This window comes from Piliocolobus tephrosceles, chromosome 16 (assembly GCF_002776525.5).
Source record: "Piliocolobus tephrosceles isolate RC106 chromosome 16, ASM277652v3, whole genome shotgun sequence".
Taxonomy (NCBI): domain Eukaryota; kingdom Metazoa; phylum Chordata; class Mammalia; order Primates; family Cercopithecidae; genus Piliocolobus; species Piliocolobus tephrosceles.
In genome coordinates, this window is record NC_045449.1 from 24,042,353 (window position 1) to 24,068,871 (window position 26,519).

General features: G+C 39.2%; 1 protein-coding gene across 5 annotated transcripts in view; it reads left to right on the forward strand.

The window, feature by feature from the left end:
• Positions 1-26,519, forward strand: part of TAOK1 (TAO kinase 1) — a 167,025-nt gene that overhangs the window by 79,209 nt on the left and 61,297 nt on the right. For 4 of the 5 annotated variants that reach the window (XM_023183810.2, XM_023183809.2, XM_026447095.1 and 1 more), the window contains 6 exons: positions 4,589-4,660; positions 13,516-13,617; positions 15,672-15,717; positions 16,265-16,361; positions 18,423-18,536; positions 20,208-20,299. In XM_023183810.2, the coding sequence (XP_023039578.1) occupies positions 4,589-4,660; positions 13,516-13,617; positions 15,672-15,717; positions 16,265-16,361; positions 18,423-18,536; positions 20,208-20,299 (523 nt within the window). Of the gene's footprint in view, positions 1-4,588; positions 4,661-13,515; positions 13,618-15,671; positions 15,718-16,264; positions 16,362-18,422; positions 18,537-20,207; positions 20,300-26,519 lie in introns of those variants that run through there. The other variant, XM_023183812.2, reaches the window with a different exon arrangement.

Below are 26,519 nucleotides of genomic sequence, written 5' to 3' on the forward strand. Positions count from 1 at the left end.
ACACTAAAAGTATGAACAACAACAACAGGATAAATTGGACTTCATCAAGATTAAAAACTTTTCTGCTTCAAAACAGTGAAAAGACAACAGGAGAAAATATTTGCAAATGATATATCTGACAAAGGACTTGGGTCTTGAATATATGAAGAACTCTTACAAGTCAATAATAAAAAGACACTCAATTTTAAAAATAGGCAAAGGACCTTGAGTCAAGATTTCTCCAAAGAAAATATACAGATGGCCAAGAAGCACATGAAAAGATCCTCAACCTCATTAGTCATGAATTTTGACATTATGCTAAATGAAAGAAGTCAATTACAAAAGACCACATATATGATTACATTTATATGAAATGTCTAGAATGGCCAAATCTCTAGGGACAGAAAGTAAATTATTGCTTAGGTCTGGGAGGTAGGTAAGGAGACAGGAGACTGATTAAAGCTAAAGAATTTATGGGCTGGATGCGGTGGCTCACGCCTGTAATCCCAGCACTTTGGGAGGCCGAGGCTGGCAGATCACGCGGTCAGGAGATTGAGACCATCCTGGCTAACACAGTGAAACCCTGTCTCTACTAAAAAAAATGTATATATACAAAAAATTAGCTGGGCATGGTGGCATGCACCTGTAGTCCCAGCTCATCAGGAGGCTGAGACAGGAGAATTGCTTGAACCCGAGATGGGGAGGTTGCAGTGACCTGAGATAGTGCTACTGCACTCCAGTCTAGGTGACAGAGCAAGACTGTCTCAAAAAAAAAAAAGAGTTTATGGAGGTTGGGCATGGTTGTTCACATCTGTAATCCTAGCACTTTGGGAGGCCAAGGCAGGAGGATCGCTTGAGCCCAGGAGTTCAAGACCAGTCTGGGCAACATGGCAAAACCTTGTCTCTACCAAAAACTATAAAAATTAGCCAGGTGCAGTGGCACATACCTGTAATCCCAGCTACTCAGGAGGCTGAAGTAAGAGGATCGCTTGAACCCACAAGATTGAGGCTGTGGTGAGCTATGATCGCACCACTGCACTCCAGCCTGGGTGACAGAGCAGGACCTTATCCCAAAATTAATAATAATAAAGAGTTTATGGGTTTTTCTTTTTTTTCTTATTTTAAATGGAGAAAAAGATTTTTGTTGTAAAATATATATAAAATGTAAAATTTGTCTTTAACTGTTTTAGGATTTCTTTATGAGGAGATAAAAAAAATGTTCTGCAGGCCAGGCGCCTGTAATCCCAGCACTTTGGGAGGCCGAGGCGGGCGGATCACAAGGTCAGGAGATCGAGACCATCCTGGCTAACACGGTGAAACCCCGTCTGTACTAAAAAAAAACCACAAAAAATTAGCCAGGCATGGTGGCAGACGCCTGTAGTCCCAGCTGTTTGAGGGGCTGAGACAGGAGAATGGTGTGAACCCAGGAGGCGGAGCTTGCAGTGAGCCGAGATCACGCCTCTGCACTCCAGCCTGGGCAACTGAGTGAGACTGCATCTCAAAAAAAAAAAAAAGTTCTGCAATTGACCGTTCTAATGGTTGCACGTATCTGTGAATGTGCTAAAGACCATTGAATCGTGTATATTAAAATGGGTAAATTGTATGGTATATGAATTATTTCTCAATAAAGCTGTTATATGACCTTTTAGTCCTATTAATCACAATCAGGGGGCTCACAGATAGGTGAGTAGAGAACATTTTGGAAAAAGAAATTCATACCTGATGAGACTTATGTGGATAGATCTACTTCATTCTTTACAGTGAGTGGTACAGGTTTCCATTAACCAATCCACCGGCAGTTGAAATTAAAATGTCCTTAGTTCTTCACTGTACTCACGTAACAGAACACAGATAATAAGCTCTGTCTTTTTTTTTTTTTTTTTTTTTTTGAGATGGAGTCTCCCTCTGTTGCTCAGGCTGGAGTGCAGTAGCGCAATCTCAGCTCACTGCAACCTCGGCCTTCTGGGTTCAAGCAATTCTTGTGCCTCAGCCTCCTGAGTAGCCGAGACGACAGACATGTGCCACCCTGCCCAGCTAATTTTTGTGTTTTTAGTAGAGACGGGGTTTTACTAAGTTGGCCAGGCTGGTCTCAAACTCCTGACCTCAAGTGATCCACCCATCTCGGGCTCCCAAAGTGCTGGGATTATAGGCTTGAGTCACGGCGCCTGGTCTTATTTAAAATTTTTTTTTTTTTTTTTTTTCCAATGAACTCTGAACTTTTTATTGGCCTGCTGCTCCCCAAAGGGTACCCTGCTTCTGCTGGCTTAATGCCTCAGAACTTTGGTGTCGTTGGTCTCAGACTGGACTTTCGCTCTGTCGCCGGGCTGAATTGCAGTGACTGGAGTGCAATGGCACGATCTCGGCTCACTGCAACTTCTGCCTTCTGTGTTCAAGCGATTCTCCTGCCTCAGCCTCCTGAGTGGGATTATAGACGCACGCCACCACACCCGGCTAAGTTTTGTATTTTTAGTAGAGACGGGGTTTCAACATGTTGGTCAGTCTGTTCTCAACTCCTGACCTCGTGATCCGCGCATCTTGGCCTCCCAGAGTGCTGGGATTACAGGTGTGAGTCACCGCACCCGGCCCTTATTTAATTTTTTAAAGCAACCTTTATTGAGGTATAATTTTACAGGTGCTATCCTTTTTTTAAAAAAAAGTTTTTTGAAGTATAATTTACATACCATAAGTCTACCAGTTTTAAGTGTACATTTCAGTTATTTTTGGTAGATACAAGTTTTGTAGCCATCACTACATTCCACTTTTAGAACATTTTGTCTTTGGGAATTCGTTAGAGCCTGAATTGAAAACGAGTTCTTGCAAGATGGTTTGAGATGGTTTCTAACCCTTTTACTAAACTCATTTTAAATATTTCACAGCTATTGCCTTGTACCTTCTTAATATTTATTATAATTTTTTTGCATAGAGTGAGAGTTTGGCTCTTTTTTAAGAGTTAACTGTCATGTTTCTGTGCTTTTTTTTTTTTTTCTTCAGAATTTCCACAACAGTATTAAATAGTCATCATGGCAGCACTTTAAGGAGTCTGGTCTTGATCCTGATTAGCAGTTGTTTTCAGTAGACATGATATGTTGAGAAATTACCTTGCTAATTTTGTTTTTGTAAGAGTTTGGCCTTCTCTACAATTGAATACATTTAGCATTAGGCCTATCTCACATTTTCAGCTTTTATTGAGAGTTTATATATATATTTTCCCCTTGACTTTTAAAAGATATGGTGAATTATGAAATGTTTTTCTAGTTTCAAAATCTTCTGCATTCCTATGATAGTAATTTGTTTTGTTTTGTTTTGTTTTTTTGAGACAGTTGCTGTCTAGGCTGGAGTGCAGTGGCACAATCACGGCTCACTGCAGTCTCCACCTGCCAGTTTCAAGTGATTCTCTTGCCTCAGCTTCCGAGTAGCTGGGATTACAGGTGTGCACCACCACACCTGGCTGATTTTTATATTTTTAGTAGAGATGGGTTTCCACTGGCCGGGCACGGTGGCTCAAGCCTGTAATCCCAACACTTTGGGAGGCCGAGACGGGTGGATCACGAGGTCAGGAGATCGATGGCTAACACGGTGAAACCCCGTCTTTACTAAAAAAATACAAAAAACTAGCCAGGTGAGGTGGCGGGCGCCTGTAGTCCCAGCTACTCGGGAGGCTGAGGCAGGAGAATGGCGTAAACCCGGGAGGCGGAGCTTGCAGTGAGCTGAGATCCGGCCACTGCACTCCAGCCTGGGCGACACAACCTGGGCGATTCCGTCTCAAAAAAAAAAAAAAAAAAAAAAAAAAGAGATGGGTTTCCACCATGAGTTTTTACCAGGCTGATCTCAAACTCCTGACCTGAGGTGATCCGCCCACTTCACCCTCCCAAAGTGCTGGGATTACAGGTGTGAGCCACCGTGCCCAGCCTGTAATAGTATATTTTATCCAAAGGAAAAATCTTTTAATGCCCTGTAAAATTTGGTTTGCTAATTTTAGAGTTTTCCCATCTATATTTACAAATGAAATTGGTACCTAACTTTGAATTTTGTACTCTTTGTGAGGTTTTAGTTATAGGGTTAAACTGCCTTTGTAAAATTAATGGATGCCTTTGTAAAATTAATGGGATTACCTTTTGTATTGTTCTCTTATATATTCTGGAAAGTTCCTTTGGTAGAACTGTTTTTCACTGAAGACTATGTTCTTTCCAATCTGCCATCATTGTTTTACTCATGTTATTGTCTTTAGGTCTGTTTTAGTAATTTATTCTTTCCTAAAAAGTTGTCTGTTTCATTGAGATTTCAAACTTTATTAGCATAGACTTTTATACACTTGCATTGTATTGTCTGTTTATAGTACTACTAAAATTTCTGTATTTTTCTTCTCAATTAGATTACTCAAAGGCTTTTCTTATTTTTTTACTTTGCTTTATTTTCTTTCTAAAGTACTAGCTCTAGGATAATTTTATAAGTATTGCAGTATAGTGTTATTTTAAAAATTTTCTTTAAAAGCGGTTTTGATATCCTTTTTGACATGGTAGTTTACAAATGCTTTTATATTCACAAAGAAATAATTGCCTAGATTTCACCTGTTAATTTTTACAATGCTTCTTTCTTTGTTCTTCTTTAGGCACGAGATGTGCGTACCAATGAAGTGGTGGCCATCAAGAAAATGTCTTATAGTGGAAAGCAGTCTACTGAGGTAGGTTAAATGTGTACATTCTTGTGTTTTCTTATATTTATCTCAGAATAAATACATATATTCTTTTTTGTTTTTTCTTTTTGAGATGGAGTCTTGCTCTGTAGCCCAGGCTGGAGTGCAGTGGTGCAATCTCGGCTCACTGCAAGCTCCACCTTCCGGGTTCACGCCATTCTCCTGCCTCAGCTTCCGGAGTAGCTGGGACTACAGGCGCCCGCCACCACGCCTGGCTAATTTTTTGTATTTTTAGTGTAGACAGGGTTTCACCGTGTTAGCCAGGATGGTCTTGATCTCCTGACCTCGTGATCCACCCGCCTCGGCCTCCCAAAGTGTTGGGATTATAGGCGTGAGCCACCGCGCCCGGCCACTATATACATTCTTATTGGTATGTTAGAGGAAGACATAATTTTTAATTGGGAAGGAAGGGTGGGAATTTTTTAAGTGTTAATAGGTGAAGTATGCAAATCTTAAGTGTATATCTCATTTCCCAAACTGATGTACCCATTTAACTCTGATAGTGCTGAGAGCCATAAACAGAGCATTATTGGTATCTCCAAACTCCCCCCTACTTGTGCCTTCTGCTTTTAATTTTTTTTTTTGAGATAGAGTCTCGCTCTGTCACCTAAGCTGGAATGCAATGGCACAGTCTTGGCTCATTGTAAGCTTCACCGCCTCTCAGGTTCAAGCAATTCTCCTGGGATTACAGGTGTGTGCCACCACACCTGGCTAATTTTTGTATTTTTAGTAGACACAGTGTGTCTCCATGTTGGCCAGGCTGGTCTCAAACTCCTGACTTCAGGTGATCCACCTGCCTTGGCCTCCCAAAATGCTGGGATTACAGGTGTGAACCACTGTGCTCGGCCTGCTTTCAGTTTTTTTGTGTTTTTTAAAGAGACGGAGTCTCGCTGTGCTGCCCAGGCTGGAGTGCAATGGTGCAATCTCAGCTCACTGCAACCTCTGCCATCCAGGTTCTAGCAATTCTCCTGCCTCAGCCTCCCAAGTAGCTGGGACTACAGGCACATGCCGCCACGCCCGGCTAATTTTTTGTATTTTAGTAGAGATAGGGTTTCACCATGTTGACCAGACTGGTCTCAAACTCCTGACCTCAGGCAATCTGCCTGCTCCCAGCCTTAATTTTTTAAACTGTTGTTTTAAATATTATTATTTGTTTATCTTGGAAGGATTATCAGTTTCTAAAAATTAAAGTAAAATAAGATGTACTTGACAATAAATTATATTGGATATGCCATTTTTTTAAATATGTTTTTTGAGACGTAGCATCTCTGTGTCCCCCAGGCTGGAGTGCAGTGGTGCCTTCTTGGCTCACTGTAACCTCCACCTCCCAGGTTCAAGTAATTCTCCTGCCTCAGCCTCCCAAGTAGCTGGGATTACAGGCACCTGCCACCATGCCTGGCAAATTTTTTGTATCTTTAGTAGAGGTGGGGTTTCATCACGTTGGCCAGGCTGGTCTTGAACTTCTGACCTCAAGTGATCCACCTGCCTTGGCCTCCCAAAATGCTGGGAGCCACCACACCTGGCCTATGATCTTTAAAATTGTTTAAACATTGTTTAATGCCTGTTTTAAACAAACTTTAATGAACATGAATCTATATCTAGTCTGAGAAACAAGCGATGTAAAACAATTTGAAAAATTAAAAAATGAAACTATTAATGCTACATTGAATGTACTTTAGTTCACTAATACTCTAATTAGTTCTCTTCAGATTATATTCTACCTAATTTCATAAATTTATGAAATGTAGTCTGCTTTTAAAAATCTACAATTCGGCCGGGCGCAGTGGCTCAAGCCTGTAATCCCAGCACTTTGGGAGGCTGAGACAGGCGGATCACGAGGTCAGGAGATCAAGACCATCCTGGCTTACACGGTGAAACCCCGTCTCTACTAAAAAAAATACAAAAAACTAACCAAGCGAGGTGGCAGGCGTCTGTAGTCCCAGCTACTCAGGAGGCTGAGGCAGGAGAATGGCGTGAACCCGGGAGGTGGAGCTTGCAGTGAGCCGAGATCTGGCCACTGCACTCCAGCCTGGGCAACAGAGCAAGACTCCGTCTCAAAAAAAAAAAAAAAAAAAAAAAACTACAATTCTGCCTGGTGCTGTGGCTCACACCTGTAATCCCAGCACTTTGGGAGGCCGAGGTGGGTGGATCATTTTGAGCACAGGATTCGAGACCACCCTGAGGAACATAGTGAGACCCCCATCTCAATCAAAAAATAAAATATTTATAAATGAAAAAAGAAAAACTCTAGAATTCTCTTTAATCTTAAAAAGTTTTTTTAATTATGGTAAAATATACAACATAAAATTTGCCATTTTAATTATTTTCAGTTCCACGTTTCAGTGGAATTAAGTACATTCACATTGTTGTGCAACCAACCATTATCGCCGTGCATCTCTAGAATTCTTTTTAATCTTGCAGCATTAAAACTCTGTAGTCATTAAACGGTAATTCCCCAGCCTCTTGCAACCACCAGTCTACTTTCTGTCTCCATAAATTTGACTAGGTACTTAATATAAGTGGAATAATTTGGGATTTGTCTGTTTGTGACTAGCTTGTATCACGTAACCTAATATCCCGAAAGTTCATCCATGTTGTAGTATATGTCAGAATTTCCTTCCTTTTTAAGTCTGAAAAATATTCCATTGTGTATATGTATGTATATGTGTGTGTATGTGTGTGTATATACATATGTATCTGTATCTGTCTGTCGGAGTCTAATTAGTCACACCTAGAACAAAAATTTTCATTTACCACATCATCTTTTAATATCTCATGTTGGCATCCTTCATGAAAATTTTTTTATGTTGAGGAATACATTTTTTTGAGTTTGCCTTCCAGAGTATTCAAATTTGAAACTTAAAGACCATGGAACAGATTTTCTAGATTTAGCATTTTATAATGTATCTTACACATTTTACACAAAACACTGTGAACCTATTTTTTTTTTTTGAGATGGAGTCTCGCTCTGTCGCCCAGGCTGGAGTGCAGTGGTGCAGTCTTGGCTCACTGCAAGCTCCACCTCCTGGGTTCATGCCATTCTCCTGCCTCAGCATCCCGAGTAGCTGGGACTACAGGCGCCCACCACCATGCCTGGCTAATTTTTTGTATTTTTAGTAGAGATGGGGTTTCATGGGGTTTCACTGTGTTAGCCAGGATGGTCTCGATCTCCTGACCTCGTGATCCGCCCGCCTCGGCCTCTCAAAGTGCTGGGATTACAGGTGTGAGCCACCACACCTGGCCCACTGTGAACATATTTTGCTGTGTTCTGTTAAGGCCTTGTGAAATAACATAGGAGGTATATGATCTTAACTCTAGTATACAACATCTCTTAAAGTATTCTATTTATACTGCTTTGCTTGCCATTAAGAATATAGCCCAAATCAATGATAAAACTTTAAAAAATTAAAAAGAGCAAAAACAGATTTCTAGTCCTCCTCTCACACCTACTAAATCTGTAGAATTTCTGGGTATGGGCCAAAGGATCTGTATTTTTAGAGTTCTCGGGTTGCTTCTTAAGAGTAACTATGTTTAGGATGTGGCCTGAGTATTTAAGGTTGTCATGAAGTAGCTTAAGACCAAAGGTTTATCTGTATTTCCTAATAGGTATTAGTGAATAAGACTCTTAGTAGACTATGTAGGAAAAGATTGTTGTACTGCTTGGTTTTTTTCTGTGAACTTTTCTATATAATAGCTAATTATTCACTAGCATTTTAGAGTCTGCATTTAGGAACTTGAATCTCAGAGGAATTACTTCATTTGAGTTAAAAACAAAAGCAAACCCTAACATTTGGTAATAGAAATAAGCCAAAAACACAGCAGGTGAACTTCATGGTATATAAATTATGTATCAGTAAAACTGTATGAAAAAAAGAAAGGTTGAACTTTTGAAGAAAAATCACTGAATGTGGTACATAGTTATCAACATGATTGGTATATGGTTGTAAAATTTTAATAAGAGTCATTAATGATAAATTTTATCAAACTCAAATTTGTCTTACCTACCTTTAGTGAAATAATTTTGTAAATTATGTAATTGAGTTGTAAACTATAAGCATGCCTTGGAGATATTGTGGGTTTTGTTCTCAACCACTACGATAAAGCAAATATCATAATCAAGTCACATGAACTTTTTGGTGCCCAGTGCATATGAAAATTATGTCTAGGCCTGGTGCAGTAGCTTACGCCTATAATCCCAACACTTTGGAAGGCCAAGGCAGGCAGATCACTTGAGGTCAGGAGTTTAAGACCAGCCTGGCCAACATGGTGGAAAATCCTGTCTTTACTAAAAATACAAAAATTAGCCAGGCATGATTGCACGTGCCTGTAATTCCGAGGTACTTGGGAGGCTGAGACAGGAGAATCACTTGAACTCAGGAGGCAGAGGCACGAGAATCACTTGAAGCCAGGAGGCGAAGGCTGCAGTGAGTCAAGATTGTGCTGCTGCACTCCAGCCTGGACAGCAACATGAGACTGAATCTAAAAAAAAAATATATATATATATATATATATATATATCTCCATGCTATACTGTAGTCCATTAAGTGTGCAGTAACATTTTGTCTAAAAAAGACAATGTACATACCTTAATTTTAAAATATTTTCTTTCTTTTTTTTGAGATGGAGTCTCGCTCTGTCACCAGGCTGGAGTGCAGTGGTGCAGTCTCAGCTCACTGCAACCTCCGCCTCCCGGGTTCAAGTGGTTCTCCTGCCTCAGCTTCCCGAGTAGCTGGGACTACAGGTGCCTGCCACCACAGCCGGCCTAAAATATTTTATTTCTAAAAAGATGCTAATGATATTGAGCCTTCAGCATGTCATAGTATTTTTGCTGCTCGAGGATCTTCTATGTTGATGGCTTCTGACTGATCAGGGTAGTGGTTGCTGAAGGTTAAGGTGGTTGTGGCAATTTCTTAAAATCTAATAACAGTGAAGTTTGCCCTATCAGTTTTCTCTTTCACAAAAGATTTCTCTGTAGAATGCAATGATGTTTGACAGCATTTTACCACAATAAAACTTTCAAAATTGGAGTCAATCCTCTGTAACTATTACTGCTTTATCAACTAAGTTTATGTAATATTCAGAAATTACTTTCTTTGCCCATCTATTACAAGCAGTTTCTCATCCATTCAAGTTTTATCATGAAATTGCAGGAGTTTAGTCGTATCTTCAGGCTCCATGTGCAAATCCAGTTTTCCTGTTGTTTCCACCACATCTGCAATTACTTCCTCCACTGAAATCTTGAACCCCTCAAAGTCATTCATGAGGGTTGGAATTCACTTATTCCAGACTCCTGATAATGATGCTAATTTGCACTCCCATCAGTCGGAAATGTTCTTAATGGCATCTATAATGAATTATTTCCAGAAGGTACTCAGTTTACTTTGCCACTACCCATCAGACAAATTGCTGTCTACGGCAGCTATAGCCTTTTTTTGTTTTTTTGTTTTTTGTTTTTTTTGAGATGGAGTTCACTCTTGTCGCCCAGGATGGAGTGCAATGGCATGATCTCAGCTCACTGCAATCTCCGCCTCCTGGTTCAAGCGATTTTCCTGCCTCAGCCTCTCAAGTAACTGAGATTATAGGCCTGCGTCCCCATGCCTGACTGAATTTTGTATTATTAGTAGAAACAGGGTTTTACTGTGTTGGCTAGGCCGGTCTCGAACTCCTGACCTCAGGTGATCCACTTGCCTTGGCCTCCCAAAGTGTTGGGATTACAGGCATGAACCACCGTGCCCGGCTGCTATAGCCTTTCTTTTCTTTTTTTTGAGATGGAGTTTCGCTCTTGTTGCCCAGGCTGGAGTGCAATGGCGTGGTCTCGGCTCACCACAACTTCCGCCCCCTGGATTCAAGCGATTCTCCTGCCTTAGCCTCCCAAGTAGCTGGGATTACAGTCATGTACCACCATGCCCAGCTCATTTTGTATTTTTTTAGTAGAGACTGGGTTTCTCCATGTCGGTCAGGCTTGTCCTGAACTCCTGACCTCAGGTGATCCGCCCACCTCGGCCTCCCAAAGTGCTGGGATTACAGGCGTGAGCCACCATGCCCAGCCAGCCTTTCTTAAATAATAAGGCTTGGAACTCGAAATTATTCTTTGATCCATGGGCTACAGAATGGATGGTGTATTCGTGGGAATGAAAACCACATAAATCTCCTTTTATGTCTCTATCAGAGTTATTGGGTGGCTAGGTGCACTGGCAAAGACCAGTAATATTTTGAAAGGAATCTTTCTGAGCAGTAAATCTCAACAGTGGCCTTAAAATATTCACTAAACCATGCTTAAACAAAAGTACTGTCATCTAGAGGCTTTGTTGTTTCATTGAACAAGCACAAGCAGAGTAGAATTTTTGGAATAGTAAATGTGCATTGACTTCAGCTTAAAATCACAAGCTGCGTTAGCCCCTAACAGCCTGTCCTTTGAAACTTTGAAACCAGGCAATTCATAGTTGCTCTGTAGCCATGAAAGTCCTAGATAGTATCTTCTTCCAATATAAGGCTATTTTGTCTACACTGAAGATCTCTTGGCTGGGCATGGTGGCTCACACCTGTAATCCCAGCACTTTGGGAGGCAGAAGTAGGTGGATCACTTGAGGCCAGGAGTTCGAGACTAGCTTGGCCAACATGGTGAAACCCTGTTTCTACTGAAAATAGAAAAATTAGCCAGGTATGGTTGTCCACATGCCTGTAGTCCCAGCTACTAGGGAGGCTGAGGCAGAAGGAATGCTTGAACCCAGGAGGCACAAGTTGCAGTGAGCCAAGATGATGCCACTGTACTCCAGTGTGGGTGACAATAAGACTCTCAAAAAAAAGAAAGAAAATCTGTTGTATAATGTAGCTACCTTCCTCAGTGACACATTGGCTAGATCTTCTGGATAACTTGCATGTAGCTTCTACATCAGTACTTGCTGCTTCACCTTGCACTTTTCTTTTTTTTTTTTGAGACAGTCTCTCTCACCCAGGCTAGAGTGCGGTGGCACTATCTTGGCTCACTGCAGCCTCCGCCTTCTGGGTTCAAACAATTCTCCTTCCTTTGCCTTTCCTCCCTAGTAACTAGGACTACAGGCATGCACCAACACACTCAGCTAATTTTTGTATGTTTAGTGGAGATGGAGTTTCACCATGTTGGCCAGGCTGGTCTTGAACTCCTGACCTCAAGTGATCTGTCCGCCTTAGCCTCCCAAAGTGCTGGGATTGATTATAGGAGTGAGCCACCGTGCCGGCCTACCTTGCACTTTTATTTTACGGAGATGATTTCTTTCCTTGCACCTGATGAAGCAACCTCTGTTAGTTTCCAACTTTTCTTCAGCTTCCTCACCTCTCTCAGCCTTTGTAGAGTTAAAGAGAGTTAGGGCCATCCTCTAGATTAGGCTTTGTTTTACAGGAATGTTGTGGCTGATTTGATTTTCTATCCAGGCCATTAAAGCTTTCTTCATATCAACAATAAACTTGTTTTGCCTTCTTATCATTCATATATTCACTGGAGTAGCACTTTAAATTGTCTTCGATAACTTTTTCTTTGCATTTACAACTTGGCTAACTATTTGGCGCAAGAGGCCTAGCTTCAAAGCTTGTCTCAGCTTTTGACATGCCTTTCTCACTAAGCTTAATTACTTGTAACTTTTGAATTAAAGTGACAGATATGTGAGTATTCCATTCACTTGAACACTTAGGGGTCACTGTGGGGTTATTAATGGCCTAATTTCAACTTTATTGTGTCTCAGAGAATAAGGAGGCCCAAGGAAAGGGAGACAGACAGGGTAATGGCTGGCTGGTGGAGCTGTCAGAATACATTTATTAAAGATTAGATTCACCGTCTTATATGGGCACAGTTCATGGCTCCCCAAAACGATTACAATAGTAACATCAACAATTACTGATCACAGATCACCGTAACAGATATGATAATAATGATGAAAAAGTTTGAAATATTGTGAGTTACCAAAAGGTGACATAAAGGCATCAAGTGAGCACATGCTATTGGAAAAATGGTGCTGGTGGACTTGCTTTGACACAGGATTGCTACAACCCTTCAATTTGTTTAAAAAAAAAAAAAAGTAGTATCTGTGAAGTACAATAAAGCGAAGTGCCGTAAATTGAGGTATGCCTGTATATGAATATTATTTATTTATTTTATTTTTGAGATGGAGTCTGGCTCTGTCACCAGGCTGGAGTGCAGTGGCTCGATCTCAGCTCAGTGCAACCGCCACCTCCCGAGTTCAAGCAATTCTTCTGCCTCAGCCTCCCGAGTAGCTGGGACTATAGGCGCGTGCTACCACGCCCAGCTGATTTTTGTATTTTTAGTAGACAGGGTTTCACCATGTTGGCCAGGATAGTCTCGATCTCCTGATCTTGTGATCTGCCAGCCTCAGCCTCCCAAGTTGCTGGGATTACAGGTGTGAGCCAGCATGCCCGGCTGAATACAATTTATTTAAACTTTTTAATTTTGACATTTTATTTAAAAATTATCACATTTTGAGAGGCCAAGACAAGTGAATCACTTGAGGTCAGGAGTTTGAGACCAGTCTCAGCAATATAGTGAAACCCCATCTCTACAAAAAATAGAAAAATTAGATGAGCATGGTGGTGTGTGCCTGTAGACCCAAATACTTGGGAGGGTGAGGTGGGAGGATCACTTGAGCCCACGAGATGGAGGTTGCAGTAAGCTGGGATCGTGCCACTGGACTCCAGCCTGGGTGAAAGAGCGAGACCCTCCCAGTAAGTAAGTAAAACCAAGCAAACTTGCATGTTCTTGTTAACCCTTCTCAATTTAGTAATTACTTTTATTCTTATATAACTTTCTGAGGAAAAGCCCTGTTCGTAATTCTTTACCTTTTTTCTCCCCACAGAAATGGCAGGATATTATTAAGGAAGTCAAGTTTCTACAAAGAATAAAACATCCCAACAGTATAGAATACAAAGGCTGTTATCTACGTGAACACACAGCATGGGTTGGTATTTGCTTTCCCCTTGTTGCAATTTTAGCTGATTTTGGTTTGTAATGAATTAATTCAGAATGTCTCATGTTGGTTATGTAAACACATGCAAAATCACCTGAAATGTTAGTTCGTACTGAAAGAAAACAAGCAATATTTCCTAGAACTTGTAGGCAATAAGAGATGATAGAATTTTTGCAAGTCTTACTGCAGAGATTTTTCAGAATTCTGTTGACCTTTGTGTGTATGATAAAATGTCCTCTGACAGTTTTAGTAATACCATTCAAACATTATGAAAACAATCATGTTACTTGAGATTGAAAGTTAGCATATATTTTCTTGACATAAATGTACTGTAATGCATTTAACCAGAAAGATCTTGGTGAAATTTGGGTGAATCCTGGTGAAATTAGAACTGATCATGATTCCTTGGCCGAATAATATAATACTAAAGAGAGAGAATTGTTGCCCTTTATTATAAGAAGTAGAAATTAATTTTGCCCTTTTGTTACCAGGAATGGCCCCTTATTTTGAATAATTAATAAGCCGCAGCTACGTATCATTTTAGTATACTTACTGTAGATTTAGATTTGTAGTGTTTGGTGCATTTTTATCCAGTTAGTTTTGGTGGTGGTAGTGATGACTTGCAAAATTGAGGCTATGATGAAAGAAAAAGCAGTAATATTAGACGGGTAACCTCTCTGCCTCTCAGGGTTCTCCATCCATAAAATAAGGATACTAATAGGACCTACCTCATAAGATCATTCTGAGGATTAAATTGGTTACTATATGAAAAATACCTGGCACATAGGAAGTGCTCTGTGTTTGTTTTCAAAGAAACAGCTGTGACCTAAGCTTTGTATAGTTTTTCCTCAGTATCTGTGGGGGATTTGGTTCCAGGACACCCACCCCCAGGATACCAAATCCCATCTATAAAATGGAGTATCTGCACATAACCTATGCACATCTGCCTATTAATTTTTTCAATCATCTGTAGATTAGTTATAATACCACAATGTGAATGCCATGTAAATAGTTGTTATGTTGTATTGGCTTTTTGTTTTATTTTTGTTGTTATGTTGTAATTTTTTAAAATTTTATTTATTTTTGAGACGGAGTCTCTGTGTTGCCCAGGCTGAAGTGCAGTGGTGCAGTCTCGGCTCACTGCAAGCTCCGCCTCCCAGGCTCACGCCACTCTCCTGCCTCAGCCTCCCCAGTAGCTGGGACTGCAGGCACCCGCCACCATGCCCAACTAATTTTTTATATTTTTAGTAGAAACGGGGTTTCACCATGTGAGCCAGGGTGGTCTCAATCTCCTGACCTGGTGATCTGCCCGCCTCGGCCTCCCAAAGTGCTGGGAATATAGGCGTGAGCCACCACGCTTGGCCAATTTTTTTATTTTTTCAATTTTTTTTTTTTTTTTTTTGAGACGGAGTCTCGCTCTGTCGCCCAGGCTGGAGTGCAGTGGCCGGATCTCAGCTCACTGCAAGCTCCGCCTCCCGGGTTTACGCCATTCTCCTGCCTCAGCCTCCCGAGTAGTTGGGACTACAGGCGCCCGCCACCTCGCCCAGCTAGTTTTTTGTATTTTTTAGTAGAGACGGGGTTTCACCGTGTTAGCCAGGATGGTCTCGATCTCCTGACCTCGTGATCCGCCCGTCTCGGCCTCCCAAAGTGCTGGGATTACAGGCTTGAGCCACTGCGCCCGGCCTTTTTCAATTATTTTTGATACATAGTTGGTTGAATCTACAAATCTAGAACCCACAGATGTGAACGGCTGACTATACATATAATTCTAGAGAACACAGTTTTCTGTCTTCTAACAAGGATCATTATTGTTACTATAGATTTGTAGTAATGGAATATGTGTATTTCTTTATAATTTTAATTAGTAATTATATATGAAATGCACAGCTTATAGAAATATCTATATAACTGTATTTTTTTTAAGGTAAGTGGTGACTAGAATTTTACTTCAAACTATCTTCTTGATCTACTGGGTGAATTTATTTTATCTTAAATATAATCTTTATAATAATATATTTTAATGCTTTTATAATTTTTCCATGTAGCTTGTAATGGAATATTGTTTAGGATCTGCTTCAGATTTACTAGAAGGTAAGTTTCCTTTGATTATTTTTTAAAAAGTATTCACAGAATAAAATGACAATTTAGTTAGACATTATTTAAATGATATTAATACCAAATAATGTAAAACTTTCCAGAAAGAGCAGAACTCTTAATCTTCAGATTCTCAGCATGGTATATGCTGTCCTTATTAAATATTATATGTTATACAGTAGCTTAAAATAGTCATGTTTTCTCTCATTGTGACTTTACAAGTATTTTTCTGAATTCTCTGTTATTCTGCTCCTCCTGTTCAAAACAAAGATAAGTGAGAATAAAGAGAGAACTCTGCTGCTATTGTTTTTACATCACCAAATAATTATTTAATATCATTAGCTAAGGGAAGAATTGGCTATGAACTGTGCTTTAACAACTGGCACAACTGTGTACAAGTTATAAAGTTTAATAATCTTTATCATCTTGGAAAATAAATCTCTTCTTGCTAAGTATCAGTTTTTTGAAATTGCCCCATGTATTAGATAGATTTTTTTTTAACAAAAATGTTCTGTGTATTAATTATTTTCAAATAAATTTTAAGTTCACAAAAAGCCATTACAAGAACTGGAAATAGCAGCAATTACACATGGTGCTCTCCAGGGATTAGCCTACTTACATTCTCATACTATGATTCATAGGTAAGTGCTTTGGAAATTATCATATATTGATAAGTAAATGGCTTGTTGTATATTATCAACTTTAGAATTTATTAACCCTAAAGTTTTTATTGGTTAAAGCCAAATAAAATAATATGAACTCTTTTTTTTTTAGACTTTTCATATCCTAAAATGAACATAGTGATATACTTGATCTCTCTAGGAATTTTTTTTTTTTTTTTTGAGACGGAGTCTCGCTCTGTCGCCCAGTCTGGAGTGCAGTGGCATGATCTCGGCTCACTGCAACCTCCGCCTCCCGGGTTCACACTATTCTCCTGCCTCCCCAGTAGCTGGGACTACAGGCGAGAGCCACCGCGCCTGGCTCTCTAGGATAATTTTTATCTTTGCCTATATGTGCTGCTGGACCTTGTAAAAGTATGTATACTTTTTAGATTAGTGGTAGAAATTTAGCTGTAGAATCATTTAATTTGCAACTGGAATGGGCATTAGAGAATCATACCGTTTTTCTTTCTCATTTTACAGGTAAAATCACTGATGTCTCAATTTGTGACTGTAATTTCCTAAGGGTTGCAAAGCTGAATAGATTAGAGCTAAAACTAAATCTAGATCTTTTTTCTTCTTGGTAACTGATAATGACAGATTTATTCCGTTGATTCCATGACATATGGACGAATAAAAACTGCTTAAGGCCAGGCAAAGTGGCTCACACCTGTAATCCCAGCACTTTGAGAGGCCTAGGCGGGTGGATCACTTGAGGTCAGGAGTTCCGAGACCAGCCTGGCCAATATGGGGAAACCTTGTCTCCAATGAAAATACGAAAATTAGCTGGGCTTTGTTGTGGGCATCTGTAATCCCAGCTACTTGTGAGGCTGAGGGAAGAGAATAGCTTGAGCCCGGAAGGCGGAGGTTGCAGTGAGCTGAGATTGTGCCACTGCACCCCCAGCTTGGGTGACAGAGTGAAGCTCCGTCTCAAAAAAAAAAAACAGAAGCTGCTTAAGACTCTTTATGCTTTTGAGCTGTGGTCCTTGATAATCCTTGATTATGGATAATAACTTTGGAGTTAAAACATTTTATAATGAATTTTTGGCACTGGTATTGGTTCTAGCTGTTGTAGAAGAAAGTTAGTATTTTCTTATACATATATGAACCAGGCAGTACATATTAAACTATATAATAGAGTCATTGTGAGTTAATGGGTTATCATTTTTTAACATCGGGATAAGATCTGAGAGATACCTCCAAGCTAGTAAATAAGTGAGTGCCATAGTTGGAATTTCAACCTAAGTTTTTCTCAAATTTAAGATACCTCTCCATTTAAAAAAAATCTAAGAAAAATAGATTCACTTCGTGTTATGCTCTAAAATATTATAGTAAGAATTAAGGGCTTGGAAATTCAGCACTTTAATTTCTATTTTAATTTTTGAATAATTAAGTATATATTTAATGCTAATTAGACAGATGGTCTTATTATATAAATACCTGTTTTCTTAGTTTAATAGACCGTTGCTATTTCAGAAAAGTAAATTTGGGATCATTGATACTACATTATCCATATATTTCAGTTTTTATTTTATATTTAGGAAAACTATGCTGAAATTTGGAAATGATACGAATATATCTTTATGTATTTACTTACTTTGAATAAGTGTTTTTCAAAAAGTTTGGAGAATAAGGTTCTTTATGTTTTCTTTTTTGTTTTTACGTTAAGTATGGATACTCAGAAATCTTATGTATGATAAAGAGATTGTTTGCTAATTACAATGTATTTTTAAAAACCATTGTTTCTACCAATAAACAGAAACTGAATATAAACTGTATGCTCCAGTGAACTAATTTTCTTTTTTTTTGCTGCTATTTGTCTTCTCTTTTAGAAAAGTATTACTATGTGTTTATTTGAATTCTGTAGTTTTTTGTTTTCTAATTTGAATATTAATTCTCATTATCTCAATTGTGTGATTACCCCAGCACTTAATTATTTTGGTTTCTCCTTCTCTATCTTATGAATTCTTGTTTTATTTTTATCGTTTTAAACATAATCTAATGAGGGAAAGTTAAGTAATTTTCTGTATTCCCTAAACCTAGAGATATCAAAGCAGGAAATATCCTTCTGACAGAACCAGGCCAGGTGAAACTTGCTGACTTTGGATCTGCTTCCATGGCATCACCTGCCAATTCCTTTGTGGGAACGCCATATTGGTAAGAATAGTTAAAGCAGTCAGCAGCCGTTTTAAGTGTCTATCTGTGTTTAACATGAAATACAAATGAAGTGGAAGGTAAAGTACTGTCAGCAATGTTAAACTCGGCCAGGTGCAATGGCTCATACCTGTAATCCCAGAACTTTGGGAGGCCGAGGCAGACAGATCGCTTAAGGTCAGGAGTTTGAGACCAGCCTGGCCAACATGGTGAAACCCTGTCTCTACCAAAAAGTACAAAAATTAGCCAGGTGTGGTGATGCACGCCTGTAGTCCCAGCTACTTGACAGGCTGAAGTGGGAGAATCACTTGAACCCAGGAGGCAGAGGTTGCAGTGAGCCGAGATTGTGCCACTGTACTCCAGCCTGGGTGACAGAGTGAGACCCTGTCTCTCAAAAAAAAAAAAAAAGATTAAAAATTGAAAAAAAGAATGTAGGACACTAATTGAAGACATGCATTAGTGCTTCATTTACAAATAAGATACCCGTAAGATTGATAATTGTGTGATTGAGTTGTAAGCTGCCCTAGCCACTTTTATCATGGAACACCATTTTTATTTGAAAGAAACACACAAACTATGATTATTCAGTCTTGGTTATTGTGGCAGATAATTTTCTTTAATAAACGACATGAACTTATAACTTCAAGGAAAACAATTGACAATACTTGTTGCCAATAGTAACATTCGATCTTTTAAGCAAAAATAGACTTTTTTTTTGAGACGGAGTCTCACTCTCTCGCCCAGGCAGGCTGGAGTGCAGTGGCGTGATCTTGGCTCACTACAAGCTCCGCCTCTTGGGTTCAAGCGATTCTCCTGCCTCAGCCTCCTGAGTAGCTGGGATTACAGGCGCCAGCCACCATGGCCGGCTAATTTTTGTATTTTTTTTTTTTATTTGAGACGGAGTCTCGCTGTGTCGCCTGGGCTGGAGTGCAGTGGCCGGATCTCAGCTCACTGCAAGCTCCGTTGCCTCCCGGGTTCACGCCATTCTCTCGCCTCAGCCTCCCAAGTAGCTGGGACTACAGGCGCCTGCCACCTCGCCCGGCTAGTTTTTTGTATTTTTTAGTAGAGACGGAGTTTCACCGTGTTAGCCAGGATGGTCTCAATCTCCTGACCTTGTGATCCACCCGTCTCGGCCTCCCAAAGTGCTGGGATTACAGGCTTGAGCCAACGCACCCGGCCTTGTATTTTTAGTAGTGATGGGGTTTCACCATGTTGCTCAGGCTTCTCAAACTCCTGACCTCATGATCTGTCCGCCTCAGCCTCCCAAAGTGCTGGGATTACAGGTGTGAACCACTGCACCTGGCCAAACATTAGACTTTTGTAATGGGATCCTGAGACCAAAATATTTGAGAACCACTGGCCTAAAGGATATGAAGTATTATAATCTGCAAACTGGAGCAGATGCAGAATATAATTCTGCCTTGGGAGCTTCTTTTTTTTGGGGTGGCTGGTACATGATAATGATGGATAGTGAGAATAAATCTCACATTGTATATGCATTGCTAATATTTACCTTACAACCTGTAATGCACTTAGTTCCCATTATAAAAATTCTTATATCCAGATATGTTGGCTAGAATTCAAACCGGTGATCTCCAGGTAGATGACTTACATTCTCAAAGAATAGTATACTTTTAAAAAAAATCTTTAATTTAAATGAACATTTTGTTCTAGGATGGCCCCAGAAGTAATTTTAGCCATGGATGAAGGACAGTATGATGGCAAAGTAGATGTGTGGTCTCTTGGAATAACATGTATTGAACTAGGTAAGCATTGTTCTTCATTACTATGGATTAAGGTTTGATCAATGTTTTACATCAATTTCTGTACCGATCTATAAAAATTACAGATTTTTATCTTAAATGTCACTTTATAAGGGGGGCAATATATTTAGTAAGGTTTTCACTTTGGTTGTTTGGTAATTTTTATTTATATTAGGGTTAGCTATATTATATTTGCTCTGTTCCATTATAGCTAAAATAATTTTCCACTGTGGTTTTAATTATGTTTGAGGAATCTATGTCTAACATTAATGAGTATTTGTTAAACACCTAGAATATGTTTATGATTACCGGATTTACCAGCTGTAGAAGATCTGTAAAGCATTCATAACTAGCTGGGGTAGTTACTACTGTTTTTTTGTTTTTGTTTTTTTTTTACTTTGAATTAGGAATGAAATTAGATGTCAGACTGTCATACCTACATACCATTTTGTAACAGTTTGATATATATATATGATTTATAAGATGGTAAGTCCGACTTCATTCAACAGGGGCCATGATGATAGGTATATGGGTCACTGTAACAGGGTCTTGCAGTGAGGGAGAGAGATTGGATTCAATTTCCTGTAGCAGTTTGATTTAAAGCACACATTTTGTTCAGTTGCTCATAAATGGAACTGTGCTAAAAACAGTGGACCGTCATAACTTATGTGAGCCAGTAAACTATCACTGCAATTGAAGATGCTGGCCATCTTCTTGCTCTGGATTTCCCAGTGGAGGTCTACCAGCCCAATAGTCTTTTCCTTTTTATCTTCTTATAAGAGCATTGCATTAAATTTTACTTATTTATTTGTTTATTTACTTACTTACTTATTTAGTTTTGAGACATGGTCTTGCTCTGTCACCCAGGCTGGAGTACAGTGGTGCAGTATCAGCTTACTCTAACCTCTGCTTCCTGGGATCAAGCAGTCCTCCCACCTCAGCCTCCCGTATAGCTGGGACTGCAGGCGCACACCACCATACCAGACTAATTTTTGTATTTTTAGCAGAGACAGGGTTTCGCCATGTTGTCCAGGCTGGTCTCAAACTCCTGGGCTCAAGCTATCCTCCTGCCTCAGCCTCCCACAGTGGGGGGATTTCAAGCATGAGCCACAGCACTCATCTAAGCCATTCTGAAAGAAGTGACTGAGGATGGAAAATAATACATTAAAAGTAAAATCTATTGGTAATTTTGATTAATCATTATCTACTCGAGTTTGTCAGTTTTCAAAAACAAGTATAGGGAAAATGAGGTAAAATGAGGGTAAAATCTTGCTTGTTATTACACAGTAGATTAAAGTTATGATTTCTATTACAACCAGACTACCTTGCAGTCCAGTTTTTTTTTCCTAAAACATAATCTTTAAGTATTTTCACTTTTGTTGGAAATCCTATGTTAACTACTCCCTTCAAGCTTCACATCCTGCTCTTTGTTTTATAGTTTAATAGCATCAACAAACAGAGATTTGGAGATGACCATAATGTCATACTTGTGATTTATTTTAATTTGAAATTTGCAAAACTATTTCTTCCATTTGAAAGTACCTTTAAGTGTCCTAAACTCTAATCTCTATTCTTTTACGTATGATTCTTTTTCCAACCCATAGATCCTAGTTAATTTCTTAAGAATCCTGGATACACATGTAGAGAAGCTAGTTAATGTACTCTTTGCCCATGGGATCCTTTTACTTTCTTAATGCTGGCTGATGCATACATGTGCCTCTCAGTGATAGTGAAATTGCTTTAATGGACCTGTTGGATTTCATTGATGTATTTTAATATTTATTTGATTAGAAGGCATTTGTTGGCTCATTGTTCTGCTTAGAACAAAATCTACCTAAACTTTGTAGTTTCCGTGAAATGGCTTCTTATTTCTAGCTTTTTATCCTACTTCATAAAACAGAGTTCCTTCACAATAGAAGTTTTTATACTTAAAATAAAGCAACTTTAGATGTGACTGCCTTTAAATAATTTTACATGGGTGAAATATTTGAAATAATTTCTTAGAATTTTAGGCATTCATTGGTATCTTCACTTTTATAATCTTTCATAATAATGTTAAACATTTTACTTACAAATGTTTTGAATATTTTGAAGTGCTAAGTCAGGAACTATATTTTAAGCCTGTTTATGGTTATAGGTGAAAGGTCTAAAGTAGCACAGGCCAGGAAAACTTTTTGCGATGAAGGAAGTGTTCTGTATATATGGCTTTTCAGCTAAGGGAGTGAATTTTCTAAAATTTTGTTTAAATATATTTGCATTTAAATAGTCACATGTGGCTAGTTAGCTACCCTGTTAGATAACACAGGTCTAGAGGTATGATTTTCGTTTTTTTTCTTTTCTTTCTTTTTTTGGGGGCGGGGAGATAGAGTCTTACTCTGTTGTCCAGGCTGGAGTGCAGTGGCGCACAATCTTGGCTCACTGCAACCTCCACCTCCCGGGTTCAAGGGATTCTCCTGCCTCAGCCTCCCAAGTAGCTGGGATTATAGGTGCCTGCCACCAAGCCCAGCTATTTTTTTATTTTTAGTAGAGATGGGTTTTCACCATGTTGCACAGGCTGGTCTCCCACTCCTCACCTCAGGTGATCCACCCACCTCAGCCTCCCAAAGTGCTGGGTTTACAGACGGTGAGGTATGATTCTCAATGCAAATCAGATTCAGTCTTGGGACACATACTTACTATAATATGCTTTTCTATGTTGGAAGAGTTAAGGATAGCAAATTAAAACAAACTATTTTCTTACAGTATAGGTAACAGAAAAAGTTTACATTAACTATACCATTATTGGTCTTGGTAAACATAGTTGTGAATAGATGGATATGACTCTTTCATGCTTTAGTGTTGCAAAGGTTGAAATTACTTGGTTATGTCTTAATACCAAGAAATCTTATAATACATAATTTTTCATGAGTGGGTTTGGTTACATGTTTCTTTATAGTTAATCTGATGAAAATTCTTAGTTTCTTGTTATTCGAACTGCATGATTATATAATCTTTGTAAAATGTAATTTATCATTTTTAATTACATAATATGTTTAGGGTATAAAATTATAGCAATACAAAAGGAGTGAAAAGAAAATAAATTATTCATAGTTCTGCTCTCAGCTGGGTACAGTGGCTTTACATCTGTAATCCTAGCACTTTGGGAGGCCGAGGCGGAAGGATTGCTTAAAGCCAGGAGTTTGAGACCAGCCTGGACAGCATAACAAGACCTTGTCTCCACCAAAAACAAGACAAATTAGCTAGGCATGGTAGCCTCACACCTGTAGTCCCAGCTACTTGGGAGGCTGAGGTGGGAGGATCCCCTTTAGCCCAGGAGTTTGAGGCTGCGGTGAGCTATAATTATGCTACTACACTTCAGCCTGGGTGTCAGAGTGAGACCCTTTCTAAACAAACAAATTAATTAAATTAAAATAATACAGGAAACAAAAGTACACAGTCATTTTTCCCATTGAGAGGAATAAATGAAAATATTAAATTTGAACCCATTTATCTCACCCTTTGGTGATTACTCTTCTGTATACGTATATATAATTTGAACTCTTTCTCTGGAAATTTTATTATTGGACATTGTTTCTAAGATTTACTTTCTATACCGTTCAGTTCTTCTGTCTCAGTTTCATCTAATTTCCCTTTGAGTTTTGAAGGTATTAATTTTACAGAAGCAGTTCAAATTTATGGGTAGAGACAGTTTAGAAACATGCACAAGATAATAAGAAATAGTATCTCTAACTTAAAATAAATTTGGTTTAAAATTAAGTGGTGGCTCACGCCTCTAATTGCAGCACTTTAGGAGGCCATGGTGGGAAGATCACTTGAGCTCAGGAGTTGGAGACCAGCCTGGGCAACATGGAGAAACCCCGTCTCTACAGAAAATACAAAAACCCATTAGTTGGGCATGGTGGCATGTGCCTGTAGTCCCAGCTGCTTGAGGGGCTGAGGTGAGAGGATCACTTGAGCCCAGGAAGTCAAGGTTGCAGTGAGCTAAGATAGTAGCACTGCACTCCAGCATGTGTGACAGACCAAGCCTTTATCTCAAAAAAAGGAAAAAGTTTAGTAGTAGCTTATAAAAATTTGAGACAGAAAATATTTGGCCGGGTGCAGTGGCTTGTGCCTGTAATCCCAGCACTTTGGGAGGCCAAGGTGGGCAAATCACTTGAGGTCAGGAGTTTTAGACCAGCCTGGCCAACATGGGGAAACCTCATCTATACTAAAACCGCAAAAATTAGCTGGGTGTGGTGGTGCATCCCGGTAATCCCAGCTACTTGGGAGACTGAGGCAAGAGAATCTCTTGAACCGGAGAGGCAGAGGCTGCAGTGAGCTGAGATCTTGCCACTTCACTTTGATCTGGGTGACAGAGTGAGACTCTGACTCAAGAAAAAAAAAAGTTATTTGAATTTATGTGAGTCTAACACATAAATTCGGTGAATCTCTTCTGTGATTTTTAGCCAAGTTTAATGTTCTTTGATAAAATTGAGAGATTTTTAATTTAATAGTGAATGACAAAATTAAAAAGATATGTTCTAGTTTGATATAGGTTTGATATATTGATGGTATACCATTTAAAAGACTTAGTGACCAAGAGGTTATTCACATTGTAGGTTGAAGTGGAATGGGGATTCAGAATTTGAACAGAGAAAGGAGGGCATCTGCTTAAGGAGAGAAAAGATGATCACAAAGATGGGATATTGGTTACATGGGAGGAATTTATCAGATAGAAAAATAAATTAAGGGCCAGTCGTGGTGGCTCATGCCTGTAATCCCAGCACTTTGGGAGGCCAAGGCTGGCAGATCACCTGAGGTCAGGAGTTCAAGCCCAGCCTGGTCAACATGGTGAAACCCTGTCTCTACTAAAAATACAAAAATTAGCCAAGCGTGGTGGCCCATGCCTGTAGTCCCAGCTCAGGAGGCTGAGGCAGGAGAATTGCTTGAACCTGGGAGGCGCAGGTTGCAGTGAGCTGAGATTGTACCAGTGCACTCCAGCCTGGCAACAGAGCGAGACTCCATCTCCAAAAAAAAAAAAAAAATATATATATATATATATATATGTTAAGGATAATGAGAGCAGGGTTTCTCTCATTGTCAGAGAAGGATTTTACAAATGTGGAAAGAGAAAGCTAGAAATAAACACGATGTTGTTGGATTGGAATTTGAGATATTGTACTACAATATTTATTGTTTTTAAATATAAATATCTAATATATGTCATGTATTTGTACACATAGGTGCATAAATGTATTATGTACATGTATATATTCCCAACTGTGTTCATTGAGCGTGTCTGAGAGCAGTGACACCCCAGCAGCAGTAAGCACACCTAGCACAACAGCCCCTTGGAGAAATGATTGATCCAGGGTCTGGGCTAGGGAAAGCATAAGATGAAGCTAGGACATCTTAGTGTACCAGAAAGCAAGAAAGTAACCAAATAATAATGGGACCATGTCCAAAAGACACAAGCCAGCTTAAAAAGGTTTCTACTGTTCAAATATGAGATAATTTGAACATCAAAATAAATGATATATTATAACTTATTAAAATAAAAATCTGTGACTCCATACAATAAATAAAAGAATAAAGTTGAAAGTTTCATGAGAAGCAGAATATTTATGTAGATTCAGAGTACCATCTTGCAAAATGCTTATTAATTACAAAGGAGGAAAGGGAAACTTTATCATGAAGAAGACTGGCAGACATGGGCCTTAATCAAGTGATCAAAGTGAATACCATCAATAACAGAACTTCTCAAAATCAAGTGCCACCTCATAGGATACAAATTATAGCATTACCTCTGTGATACTCCTGCCAAAGGTGTTTAGCCTAACTCTGATAATAGGAAATGTCAGAAAATCTCAAACTAAGGTACATACAAGAGTCCTGTATATCTCAGTATCTTCAGAGGATTGGTTCCAGAACCCCCTCAGATAAGAAAATGTGCAGATGCTTAAGTCTCATATAAAATGGCTTAGTTTTTCATGTAACCTATGCATATCCTCCCATATACTTTGAATAATCTCTGGATTACTTACAATACCTAATATAATATAAATGCCATGTAAGTAGCTGTCTTAAAAATTTGAATTTTTGTCTGGGCGCGATGGCTCACACCTATAATCCCAGCACTTTGGGAGGCCGAGGCGGGTGGATCCCCTGAGGTTGGGAGTTTGAGACCAGCCTGACCAACATGGAGAAACCCCGTCTCTACTAAAAATACAAAATTAGCCAGGCA